The sequence below is a fragment of the Schistocerca cancellata genome, chromosome 10 (genome assembly GCF_023864275.1).
Source record: "Schistocerca cancellata isolate TAMUIC-IGC-003103 chromosome 10, iqSchCanc2.1, whole genome shotgun sequence".
Taxonomy (NCBI): Eukaryota; Metazoa; Arthropoda; class Insecta; order Orthoptera; family Acrididae; genus Schistocerca; species Schistocerca cancellata.
The window spans coordinates 105561375-105575338 of NC_064635.1; the positions used below are offsets into that span (position 1 = coordinate 105561375).

The window sequence follows — 13964 nt, forward strand, 5'->3', positions numbered from 1 at the left end:
AGTCTGCCACTTGAGTTTGCTAAACATCTCCGTAATGCTTTCACGCTTACCAAATAACCCTGTGACAAAATGCGCCACTCTTCTTTGGATCTTCTCTATCTCCTCTGTCAACCCGATCTGGTACGGATCCCACACTGATGAGCAATACTCAAGTATAGGTCGAACGAGTGTTTTGTAAGCCATCTCCTTTGTTGATGGACTACATTTTCTAAGGACTCTCCCAATGAATGTTAACCTGGCACCCGCCTTACCAACAATTAATTTTATATGATCATTCCACTTCAAATCGTTCTGCATGCATACTCCCAGATATTTTACAGAAGTAACTGCTACCAGTGTTTGTTCCACTATCATATAATCATACAAAAAAGGATCCTTCTTTCTATGCATTCGCAATACATTACATTTGTCTATGTTAAGGGTCAGTTGCCACTCCCTGCACCAAGTGTCTATCCGCTGCAGATCTTCCTGAATTTCGCTGCAATTTTCTAATGCTGCAACTTCTCTGTATACCACAGCATCATCCGCGCAGAGCCGCATGGAACTTCCGACACTATCTACTACGTCATTTATATATATTGTGAAAAGCAATGATCCCATAACACTCCTCTGTGGCACGCCAGAGGTTACTTTAACATCTGTAGACATCTCTCCATTGAGAACAATATGCTGTGTTCTGTTTGCTAAAAACTCTTCAATCCAGCCACGCAGCTGGTCTGATATTCCGTAGGCTCTTACTTTGTTTATCAGGCGACAGTGCGGAACTGTATCGAATGCCTTCCAGAAGTCAAAGAAAATGGCATCTACCTGGGAGCCTGTATCTAATATTTTCTGGGTCTCATGAACAAATAAAGCGAGTTGGGTCTCACACGATTGCTGTTTCCGGAATCCATGTTGATTCCTACAGAGTAGATTCTGAGTTTCCAGAAATGACATGATATACGAGCAAAAAACATGTTCTAAAATTCTACAACAGATCGATGTCACAGATATAGGTCTACAGTTTTGCGCATCTGCTCAACGACCCTTCTTGAAGACTGGGACTACCTGTGCTCTTTTCCAATCATTTGGAACCTTCCATTCCTCTAGAGACTTGCGGTACATGGCTGTTAGAAGGGGGGCAAGTTCTTTTGCGAACTTTGTGTAGAATTGAACTGGTATCCCATCAGTTGAGTAATTTCAGTTGCTTTTCTCTTCCTTGGACACTTATTTTGATGTCAGCCATTTTTTCGTTTGTACGAGGATTTAGAGAAGGAACTGCAGTGCGGTCTTCCTCTGTGAAACAGCTTTGTAAAAAGGTGTTTAGTATTTCAGCTTTATGTGTGTCATCCTCTGTTTCAATGCAATCATCCCAGAGTGTCTGGATATGCTGTTTAGAGCCACTTACTGATTTAACATAAGACCAGAACTTCCTAGGACTTTCTGTCAAGTCGGTACATAGAATTTTACTTTCAAATTCACTGAACGCTTCATGCATAGCCCTCCTTACACTAACTTTGACATCATTTAGCTTCTGTTTGTCTGAGAGCTTTTGGCTGCATTTAAACTTGCACTGAAGCTCTCTTTCCTTTTGCAGTAGTTTCCTAACTTTGTTGTTGAACCACAGTGGGTTTTTTCCGTCCCTCACAGTTTTCTCGGCACGTACCTGTATAAAACACATTTTATGGGTGCCCTGAACTTTTTCCATAAACACTCAACATTGTCAGTGTCGGAACAGAAATCTTCATTTTGATCTGTTAGGCAGTCTGAAATCTGCCTTCTATTACTCTTGCTAAACAGATAAACCTTCCTCCCTTTTTTTATATTCCTATTTAATTCCATATTCAGGGATGCTGCAATGGCCTTATGATCACTGATTCCCTGTTCTGCGCTTACAGAGTCGAAAAGTTCGGGTCTGTCTGCTATCAGTAGATCCAAGATGTTATCTCCATGAGTCGGTTCTCTGTTTAATTGCTTGAGGTAATTTTCGGATAGTGCAATCAGTATAATGTCACTCAATGCTCTGTCCCTACCACCCGTCCTAAACATCTGACTGTCCCAGTCTATATCTGGTAAATTGAAATCTCCACCTAAGACTATAACATGCTGAGAAAATTTATGTGAAATGTATTCCAGATTTTCTCTCAGTTGTTCTGCCACTAATGCTGCTGGGATGGGAGGTCGATAAAAGCAGCCAATTATTAACCTAGCTCGGTTGTTGAGTGTAACCACCACCCATAATAATTCACAGGAACTATCCACTTCTACTTCACTATAGGATAAACTACTACTAGCAGTGACAAACACTCCACCACTGGTTGCATGCAATCTATCCTTTCTAAACACCGTCTGTGCCTTTGTAAAAATTTTGGCAGAATTTATCTCCGGCTTCAGCCAGCTTTCCGTACCTATAACGATTTCAGCTTCGGTGCTTTCTATCAGCACTTGAAGTTCCAGTACTTTACCAATGCAGCTTCGACGTTTACAATTACAATACCGATTGCTGCTTGGTCTCCGCATGTCCTGACTTTGCCCCGCACCCTCTGAAGTTCTTGCCCTTTCTGTACTTTCCTGAGGCCATCTAACCTAAAAAACCGCCCAGTCCATGCCCCACAACCCCTGCTACCTGTGCAGCCACCTGCTGTGTGTAGTGGACTCCTGACCTATCCAGCGGAACACGAAACCCCACCACCCTATGGTGCAAGTCGAGGAATCTGCAGCCCCCACGGTCACGCAACCGTCTGAGCCTCTGATTCAGACCCTCCACTCGGTTCTGTACGAAAGGTCCACAGTCAGTACTGTCGACGATGCTACAGATCGTGAGCTCTGCTTTCATCCCGCTAGCGAGACTGGCAGTCTTCACCAAATCAGATAGCCGCCAGAAGAGGATTTCCTCCAATTCATAGCGACACACATCATTGGTGCCGACATGAGCGACCACCTGCAGATGGGTGCACACTGTACCCTGCACGGCATCCGGAAGGACTCTTTCCACATCTGGAATGACTCCCCCTGGTATGCACAAGGAGTGCACATTGGTTTTCTTCCCCTCTCTTGCTGCCATATCCCTAAGGGGCCCCATTATGCGCCTGATGTTGCAGCTCCCAACTACCAGTAAGCCCACCCTCTGCGACCGCCCGGATCTTCCATACTGAGGGCAACCTCTGGAAGAGCAAATCTCCGTAACTGCTTTTATTGTCTCATTTCCTAATTTAGTTCCTTCTGTATCAGCTGATTTACTTTGATTACATTCCATTAACGTTGTTTTAGTTTCGTTGATGTTTATGTTAAAGGTTTTTTTTTGCAAAACATTTGTTTACCTGGTCTCCCAGCTCCTTTGCTGTCTCTGACACAACGTCATCAGAAAACCTCAAAGTATTTATTTCTCCTCACTGAACTTTAATTTCATCTCCAAACTTCTCTTTGGCTTCCTTACTACTTGCTCAAGGTACAGATTGAATAACATCAGATATAGGCTACAAACCTGTCTCACTCACTTCCCAACCACTAATTCCCTTTCCTTCTCATCCTGTCTGGTAAATCTCCCCTGACCTGAGATTCTGGGTGACTTTCTCAATTCTACCACTTTTCCTAAACCTCACAGTCCTTTTCCTTCATCCCTCTTCCTTCCTGTTCAACCCTTCTGTCATGAGAAGGAGGCACTGGCTCTGAAAGCTCGCACACGAAAAAACCTTATTTTTATATGTGTGTCTATCCAATTAAATCAAATATGAGAGCAGAATAATAGAAAGCATTCAGGAATAACCAAATTTTGTAAATTATTATTTCTCTGGTACTGTGGAAAAGCTACAGCAAAATCTTCCTAAAACACGTGTAGCACCCACAGTGACTTACTATGTTCCCACAACAGAGCTTGAAGTCAGAAAGACAATAAAAACAATTAAAATTAAGAAGTCATCAGGCATAGTTAAACTTCCTGTCTCTATTTTGCAGGCATGCATAGGTAGGACACAAGCTCCATTAACAAACATAACAAATGAGTCCTTTAGTTCAGCTATTCTAATCAGTAATGGAAGAGAGACTAAGTTACATGAATAATTACAATCTTTTTAATGAAGTTTAGTTTCCAAAGTGGGAGAAATACAATACCTGCCATTACAGAGTTACAAAAGTGATTCCTGAAGCTCCTGACATGGATAATTGTGTTATTCTTAGACTCAACCAAGGCTTTAGATCATAAAATACTACTAAACAAGTTAGAAGTGCTCGGTATAAGAGAAACAGTGAATAAGTGGCCCCAGTGTTAGCTGGAAAACAGGGTGAAAAAGGTGAAGATAGTTCACACATCTGCTGATAGTAAAATTTCAGTAAAACAACTGTCAGAAAAGAAACACATAAACATACAGCAGAGGTATTAATTCTGGACATTTTGTTGAAATGTTCATTCATTTTAACATCACAAGATGTAAGTACAGTTTGGCGTACGAAATTAACATTTTTTTCTTTTCTTTTTGTTTGTGGCATGTCCTCCACAGTATTTATCATTTTTAGAGAATGCCATGTTACACTTTTTATTAAAAGTGTACAAATAGAGTTGAATGATAACAGTTAAAAAACTTCACTGTTTCATTTGCTTGTGCAGCTGTTTCCAATGTGTTTTGTTCCAACATATCAATCAATGGAAGCATGTTATTGCTTTATTGTGATGATTGTTGTAAGTCCAGTAGTAGCAATAGATTGTTCTTGTTGAAGTGCCAGGTTTCTTTAATGTGAGCTAAGTTGAGATGGATTACGGATTGAAAATGATGTCTCCTCTACTGATATGTTTTGATTTGTCACAAACTAAACAGAGTAAGGCAGTAACACTCTATGAAGAAGATTATACATATGCAGAAATGGCAAAAAGTTGGGTGGAGGTGCTAAAAAATTGGGTGTGAGAAAAGTTTGCAACTGGTATCAAGAAAATGGTTCAATCAAAACTGCTCCCCATGAAAACCAATATTGACTAATCAAGACTCTTGTAGAATCTGCTGTCTTACTCTGGAAGGTCATTGACAACCGCAAAAGACATAAAGGAATTTTTGAAGACATAAGGGGCTGAAGTTTCTGATGCAATCACCCGACAGAAACTTTGTGAAAATGGTTTTCAAGCAAGGACTCGAAAGAAGAAGCCTTATCTGAATGAAATGCAGAGGCAGAAACGTGTGCAATGGGTATTAGCACACAGGGAATGGGTGCAAGCAGACTGCACTAGATTCATTTGGAGTGAAGGCACTAAGATCAGCATCTTTGGAAGAGAGAAAGTTCATTTTGTACATTGTAGGTCAGGCGAAGGCTTACTATCTCAGTGCAACACTGCCATAATGAAGCTTACCATCAGTGTCATGGGGTGGGGCTGCATGGCAACTCATGGCACGAGACATCTGGCAGTGTTATTGGGCAACATTACCACAAAAAAGTACCATGGCGAAGTCTTTGCATTGAAATTGCTTCCCTCTATATGCAATTTGTTTGAAGGTAAAAACCACCAGTGCATCTTTCAGCAAGGCAGTGCATCATGTCATACCATGAAAATCAATATGTAATAGTTTAGTGACTATCAAATTAGTGTGCTGCCTTGGCCTGGCAACAGTCCCAACCTCAATCCAATTGAGAACTTATAGTTTCACAAAATCATTGTTTCCCAACAGAAGCCCAGTAACATGAGGGAGCTCCTAGAGCCCATGATGACAATGATGTTTTAGTTTGTGGGGGACTCAACTGTGTAGCCATTAGTGCCCTTACACATTCCCAAAATGTACACAATCCAATCTAGCCACCATCATGAATGAGGATGGAATGATGAGGACAACACGAACACCCAGTCCCCAGGCACAGAAAATCCCCAACCCGGCCAGGAATCAAACCCAGGACCCCATAATACAAAAGTAGCAACGCTAGCCATTAGATGACGAGCTGCGGACCCTAGAGGCCATCATCAGTTCGTGGTTCAGAGTGATCAAACCAGAAGACCTTCAACATCTGGTGGACTCAATGCCACACAGAGTCAAGGCAGTGATTAAAACAGAAAAATATACCACAAAATACTAAGAAACATTGTAATAACTTTTATGTCATGTAATCTGTAACTTTCTGAAACTGTTGGACTGCATTTTGTTTGATTTTTAAAATTTTTGGTTAAATTCTAATATTTGAACTTTAATTCTCTATTAGTGGATATAAGGGCATGTACTGAAAATTTGTACTGAATTATATCGTATATTTCAACTAAAATAAACTCCTGAATGCAGTATTCAGTTAATGTCTACAAAGTGTCCTGAATTAATGTCACTACTGTAAGTATTGTTCACCATAGAGTACTGGGTCCAATTCTGTTTTTAATATTTATCACTGACTTTCAACAGCACGAGAAAAAGTTATTTGCTGAAGACAGCAACATCATGTTGTTGTTGTTGTTGTGGTCTTCAGTCCAGAGACTGGTTTGATGCAGCTCTCCATGCTACTCAATCCTGTGCAAGCTTCTTCATCTCCCAGTACCTACTGCAACTTACATCCTTCTGAATCTGTTTAGTGTATTCATCTCTTGGTCTCCCTCTACGATTTTTACCCTCCAATACCAAATTGGTGATCCCTTGATGCCTCAGAATATGCCCTGCCAACCGATCCGTTCTTCTAGTCAAGTTGTGCCACAAATTTCTCTTCTCTCCAATTCTATTCAATACCTCCTTATCAGTTATGTGATCTACCCATCTAATCTTCAGCATTCTTCTGTAGCACCACATTTTGAAAGCTTCTACTCTCTTCTTGTCTAAACTATTTATTGTCCACGTTTCACTTTCATACAAATACTTTCAGAAACGACTTCCTGACACTTAAATCTATACTCAATGTTAACAAATTACACTTCTTCAGAAACGCTTTCCTTGCCATTGCCAGTCTACATTTTATATCCTCTCTACTTCCACCATCATCAGTTATTTTGCTCCCCAAATAGCAAAACTCATTTACTACTTTAAGCGTTTCATTTCCTAATCTAATTCCCTCAGCATCACCTGACTTAATTCGACTACATTCCATTGTCCTCATTTTGCTTTTGTTGATATTCACCTTATACCCTCCTTTCAAGACATTATCCATTCCGTTCAACTGCTCTTTCAAGTTGTTTGCTGTCTCTGACAGAATTACAATGTCATTGCCGAACCTCAAAGTTTTCATTTCTTCTCCATGGATTTTATTACCTACTCCGAATTTTTCTTTTGTTTCCTTTACTGCTTGCTCAATATACAGATTGAATAACATCAGGGATAGGCTACAACCCTGTCTCACTCACTTCCCAACCACTGCTTCCCTTTCATGCCCCTCGACTCTTATAACTGCCTTCTGGTTTCTGTACAAATTGTAAATTGCCTTTTTCTCCCTGTATTTTACTCCTGCCACCTTCAGAAATTGAAAGAGAGTATTCCAGTCAACATTGTCAAAAGCTTTCTCTAAGTCTACAAATGCTAGAAACGTAGGTTTGCCTTTCCTTAATCTTTCTTCTAAGATAAGTCGTAGGGTCAGTATTACCTCACGTGTTCCAACATTTCTACTGAATCCAAACTGACTTTCCCCAAGGTCGGCTCCTACTAGTTTTTCCATTCATCTGTAAAGAATTTGTGTTAGTATTTTGCAGCCATGGCTTATTAAACTGACAGTTCGGTAATTGTCACATCTGTCAACACCTGCTTTCTTTGGGATTGGAATTATTACATTCTTCTTCAAGTCTGAAGGTATTTCGCCTGTCTCATACATCGTGCTCACCAGATGGTAGAGTTTTGTTATGCCTGGCTCTCCCAAGGCTGTCAGTAGTTCTAACGGAATGTTCCCAACCACTGCTTCCCTTTCATGCCCCTCGACTCTTATAACTGCCTTCTGGTTTCTGTACAAATTGTAAATTGCCTTTTTCTCCCTGTATTTTACTCCTGCCACCTTCAGAAATTGAAAGAGAGTATTCCAGTCAACATTGTCAAAAGCTTTCTCTAAGTCTACAAATGCTAGAAACGTAGGTTTGCCTTTCCTTAATCTTTCTTCTAAGATAAGTCGTAGGGTCAGTATTACCTCACGTGTTCCAACATTTCTACTGAATCCAAACTGACTTTCCCCAAGGTCGGCTCCTACTAGTTTTTCCATTCATCTGTAAAGAATTTGTGTTAGTATTTTGCAGCCATGGCTTATTAAACTGACAGTTCGGTAATTGTCACATCTGTCAACACCTGCTTTCTTTGGGATTGGAATTATTACATTCTTCTTCAAGTCTGAAGGTATTTCGCCTGTCTCATACATCGTGCTCACCAGATGGTAGAGTTTTGTTATGCCTGGCTCTCCCAAGGCTGTCAGTAGTTCTAACGGAATGTTGACTAGTCCCGGGGCCGGTTTCGACTCAGGTCTTCCAGTGCTCTGTCAAACTCTTCACGCAGTATCATATCTCCCATTTCATCTTCATCTACATCCTCTTCCATTTTCAGAATATTGTCCTCAAGAATATCGCCCTTGTATAGACCCTCTATATACTCCTTCCACCTTTCTGCTTTCCCTTCTTTGCTTGGAACTGGGTTTCCATCTGAGCTCTTGATATTCATGCAAGTGGTTCTCTTTTCTCCAAAGGTCTCTTTAATTTTCCTGTAGGCAGTATCTATCTTACCCCTAGTGATACGTGCTTCTACATCCTTAACATTTGTCCTATAGTCATCACTGCTTAGACATTTTGCTCTTCCTGTCGATCTCATTTTTGAGACGTTTGTATTCCTTTTTGCCCGCTTCATTTACTGCATTTTTATATTTTCTCCTTTCATCAATTAAATTCAATATCTCTTCTGTCACCCAAGGATTTCTATTAGCCCTTGCCATTTTACTTCATAGCCATTGATAAAACATCAGAACTCCTATTACAGAAAGAAAGTGAAACCTTCAAGGATGTTTACAGTTCGACAGTATGTAATATATTAATGTTGAACAAAAAGAAATCAAACAGCAAACACTTCAGCATAAAGAAGGGGAGCCACTCTATCGCATGGACACACACAAAGTTTTTAAGGATGAACACTGGTTGTCAGTTAACAGGGAATGAATACACAGAGGTATTGGCAAAAAAGGATTTCAGTAGCATGTTAAAATTTGACCATCAGTTCGTAACAGTTGACGGTTTGTGGTGTCTACATGCACTCGTTTCTTAGCTATGAAATTATTTTTTGGGGACTGAAGGCATAGCACATGGATGCAGTTCTTAAACTGCAGAAAAGGGCCATTACGGTAAATAACTGGAAGTTATAGACAGGCTAACTGTAAAGAGCTGTTTAAAAAATTGGGCATGCTTACTGCACCAAGTGAGTAAATCTACCAATCTATGACACGTTTCAGGAAAAACATCACTACATATCTCAGTAATAGCTCTATACGTAATCATGGAACAAGGGCCGTTTGGACTTACACTTACCCACGAAAGAGAAACCAAAAGCTCAAAACAGAACATGATACCAAGCAATAAAACTGTAGGTGCTTCTGAGAAGTTCAGTGAATGGTCTCAGAGGGCAAATGAAACAAGAGTTACAAACAAAATACCTTTGCTGGCCTTCAGAGTAATCACCATTAGCTACAACAAACTTGTGACATTGATTGCAAAGATGTTGTAAGCCGTCAACAAATGCTTGAAGCACCGAGGCCATGCATTGTTGCACATCCACATCATTACAGGAAATGAGACCTGCTGCTACCAGCACAATCTGCAGACCAAGCAGCAGTCAAAGGCACGATGTTCACTGTCTTACCTGTACCCAAAAAACAAGTCAGCTGATAAAATCCAAAATTACAACAATGTGGATCACATTTCTCGACAGCAAGGGATGGATACATTACGAATTTCTTTCTGAGGGAGGTGAGAAAGATAACAGACACTGTGCCATTTACTGTTGCTTATCTCCAGGTCATATCAGTAGCACCAGATCTTGTCTCACCTGCAATGATCCGGATATCCAACAAAGCATGAGCATGGTGCTCTGAGCAATTCCACAAGAAGTGTTTGCTGACAGTTTCTGACAGGTTTAAACCAATGTCAGAAGTGTGTTGTAGCTAATGGTGATTACTCTGAAGACAAGGGAAAGTATTTTGTTTGTAACTCTTGTTTTCTTAATATTATCTGAGACCAATCATTGAACTTTTCATATATACCTTGTATAATAGCCTAAACTGAAAAAGGAAATGAAAAGATTTACTAAAATACATCTGTTTAAAAACGAAGCTAAAACTTTCTTCATAAGTAATGCGTACTACACAACTAAATTACTAGAGGGTAGTAACGAAACAGGATAAATACAACATGCTGTCACATTTCAATACATGATCATGGTTTACTGCTTCCTCAAGGAAATCATGTGTCAAGATGCAAATTACATGACAGTAATTTCTTGTAATTTTTCCAAATTCATTATCTCACTCATCATGGAGATATATTGACTCAGATTTTAAGGTGGACTGAGGAGCATAACTCAATATATGCGGGCAAAAGTCAGCTTTGTGAACGGACTGGAGCTGCTGCAAGTGGCAAAGCATCATCTTCACAATCCAAGGGACACCAGCAGATGCCCTTCGTGTGTGCGGTGATGATGATGAACAAAACTATGTTTTATATTAGAAGTTATCTGAAATAAATTGTGTAAATCAAAGAACACTGAGCAATGGAGACCAGTGGAATGAAGCAGTGCAGCTGTTACGAGAACGACCTGTTATTCGGAAAATGGACTTGCTCTCCAGCCATCCTGATTTGGGTTTTCTTAAACCACTTAGACAAATGTCAGGATAGTTTCTTAATCATGTCCCACCCTCAGACACCACTTGCCCTATTATAATAAACTATGTTATGTATCCTGTGGGTTGTAGCTTAATTTTGAACTGTTGATTTGTGCTGTGTTAACTAGATAGTTCCTTCATTATTGAGAGATGATTCTTGTTTAAAGACATATAAATAAATATTACCCTTGTCCATTGTTTATAGTTTAGACTTGTTTCTCATTGTATCCCTGTGTTTGACACTACAGGAAACAGATACCGGCATCCCTGCCCTAGCAATGTAAACAAAACGTAAAAACACAAGAAATAAAAATATGAACGTGTGGTATAAAAAAAGGAAATGATTCACACAAACAAACCGTAAAAAGAACAGTAAATTCTCAATATAAGAACTGCTATTTAGCATGGAACCTAACTATCTGCTATAAACCCGTAGAATGCATCGAGCAGCAAAAAATGAGAAGGGAATTTGCTAACAACCGATGTGAGATTTTTTACTGAAAAATTAGACATCGTAATTACTGGGTGCTCTATATAACTCCCAAATGTAAACTACAGCCGGCCGGTGTGGCCGTGCGGTTCTAGGCGCTTCAGTCTGGAACCGCGTGACCGCTACGGTCGCAAGTTCGAATCCTGCCTCAGGCATGGATGTGTGTGATGTCCTTAGGTTAGTTAGGTTTAAGTAGTTCTAAGTTCTAGGAGACTGATGACCAAGTCCCATAGTACTCAGAGCCATTTGAACCATTTTGTAAACTACAGTTACGCAGCTATAATCCATTTTTACGCACAAAAGAGAGAGTGAGCCGATGAATTTATACAATATCCGCAACTTGAAGATGAAAACGATAATATTTCAAACACATGGTACCGCAGAAAAACAAACAAACGAGACGAAAAAGACTTTATATGTATATACAGAGAGACGCTAAGTTGTCAAAAGAACCCTACGAACACATATGAAATGTAACCTGCAATTTCGATATGGTATGTTCTTAGGAAAAATTTGTTTAACAACTCACTTAACAACAAACATTAAGTCAGTTCAACTACTGCACATCACTGTCGTAAAATTATATTATTAAAAATGTAAACACATCCTCGTCAACACAACCAAGTGATACTCAAAGATGTTTAACGTCACAACGAAACTTGTTCAACTATTTGCAGGTGTGCCACACTTACCTATATATGATCTTGAGTTCTGCTGGCGCTTACGGTCAAAAGTTATCAAACCCCTATACTGGAGGTGCCATTAGCCGGGGCGCTGACTTGTAAAAAATATCCGGCGGCACTGGGAAATTTTCTAATTTTTAGATGAAAAATAGTGAGCTTTAAAGATTTTTAAGCATTTTAGAGACATATGATCAACATTAGAACCTCGAAAACTGGACTCTCGATAACTCGACACTCCGGGAAACTCAACAAGAATGACACATTTTTTGGCTTTGAAGAAAGAAACTAAACATAAACACGCTCGGTATTTTCGTAAAAAACTAGTTTAATTTACAGTAATAATCATACTATTACAGAGCAGTGAATATATACTTCTGAAAAGACTAAAATTATATTTAAATAAATACTAAACCATCATTGTATTGTATTGTATTGTATGTTAACCGGGGACCTAGAAACGACGGAGAGGCTCTGTCCCCGCCGCAGCCCCAGTGGTCCACAACCCCATGACGACTACTGCAGTCCACTTCACCCCTCCGCCGCCTCATACCGAACACAGGGTTATTGTGCGGTTTGGCCCCCAGTGGACACCCCCGCCCCCAGGGAACGTCTCACACCAGACAAGAGTAACCACTATCTTTGCATGATAGAGTAATGGTGGTGCACGCGTACGTGGATAACTTGTTTGCGCAGCAATCGCCGACATAGTGTAACTGAGGCATAATAAGGGGAACCAGTCAGCATTTGCCGAGGCAGATGGAAAACCACCTAAAGACCATCCACAGACTGGCTGGTTCACCAGACCTCGACACAAATCCTCCGCGCGGATTTGTGCCGGGGACCAGGCGCTCCTTCCTGCCCGGAAAGCCGTGTGGTACACCGCACGGCCAACCGGGCGGTCCAAACCATCATTACACGCTGTTATTATTACTAACAACAGAAGCAGAAATAGAAAAAAATTATTCGTACAAAAATCAAGGAAAAAGTCCTCTGCAGGACAAGATGAGATCCCCTACTTTCTTCTCCATAACTGCAGCAATCTCATAAGTAAACACTGTCCCACATAATAAACTCTTCATTCCTCAATCACATATTTCATAATAAACTCAAGACCGCAAAAATCATACCCATTAATAAAAAAGGCAGTAAAGATGATATCAGCAATTACAGGCTAATAGCAGTACTCTCAGTATCCAGCAAAATATTTGAATACAGTATGGCAGACAGACTAAATTCACTTCTGAGAAAAAGATATGCCATATCACCTGCTCAGTTTGGTTTCCAAGGAGGAAAAACCACAACTGATGCAATACAGAAACTCCTACATTACACCTTAACACTAGTAGACAAGAAGTTTCCAGCCATAGGCATTTTTCTTGACCCAAGAAAGGCATTTGATATGGTCAATCACAATATAATGCTCCAAAAAATTTATTCCTATGGAATGAGGGCACTGGCCATGACTGGTTTAAAAGCTACCTCAAAGACAGAAATCAATATGTCCAAATGAATGTAACCAATCGAGCAGGAATTGCTAATACAGTACAGTCATCTACCCAAATCACAGAACGTGGAGTTCCCCAAGGCTCAGTGTTGGGACCCTTATTATTCTTACTTTATGTAAATGACCTCCCCTTAAATTTACACAATAACAGAACCTTCCTCTTTGCTAATGATACCACAACTATGATATCCGACTCAAATGAACATCTTCAAGGTGCAATAAACAGGAGCACAGCACAACTAAACTCATGGCTTAATTCAAACAGACTACTCCTAAATATAAAAAAGACAGCTGGTATTACTTTCCATACAGTCCAAAATAAAAACCCACCAGTACCAAATATATCACTGAGTGATGATAAAATCAACTATGTAAAGGAAACTAAATTTTGGGGGTGTTACCATTGTGTTATGTCATATTATGTTAACCAGGGACCTAGAAATGACAGAGAGGCTCCATCCCCACCACAGCCGCAGAGGTCCACAACCCCACAATGACTACCGAAGTCCACTTCACCCCTCCGCTG

The 13964-nt window shown here is 40.2% G+C and overlaps 1 protein-coding gene across 1 annotated transcript in view; it reads right to left on the reverse strand.

The window, feature by feature from the left end:
- LOC126106671 (transcription initiation factor TFIID subunit 8-like) overlaps positions 1 to 11909 on the reverse strand; it is a 44330-nt gene extending 32421 nt beyond the window's left edge. Inside the window, exon 1 of the mRNA XM_049913040.1 lies at positions 11781 to 11909. Coding sequence (XP_049768997.1) covers positions 11781 to 11794 — 14 coding nt within the window. The 5' untranslated portion in view covers positions 11795 to 11909. The remainder of the gene's footprint in view (positions 1 to 11780) is intronic.
- Between the last annotated feature and the right edge of the window lie 2055 nt (positions 11910 to 13964).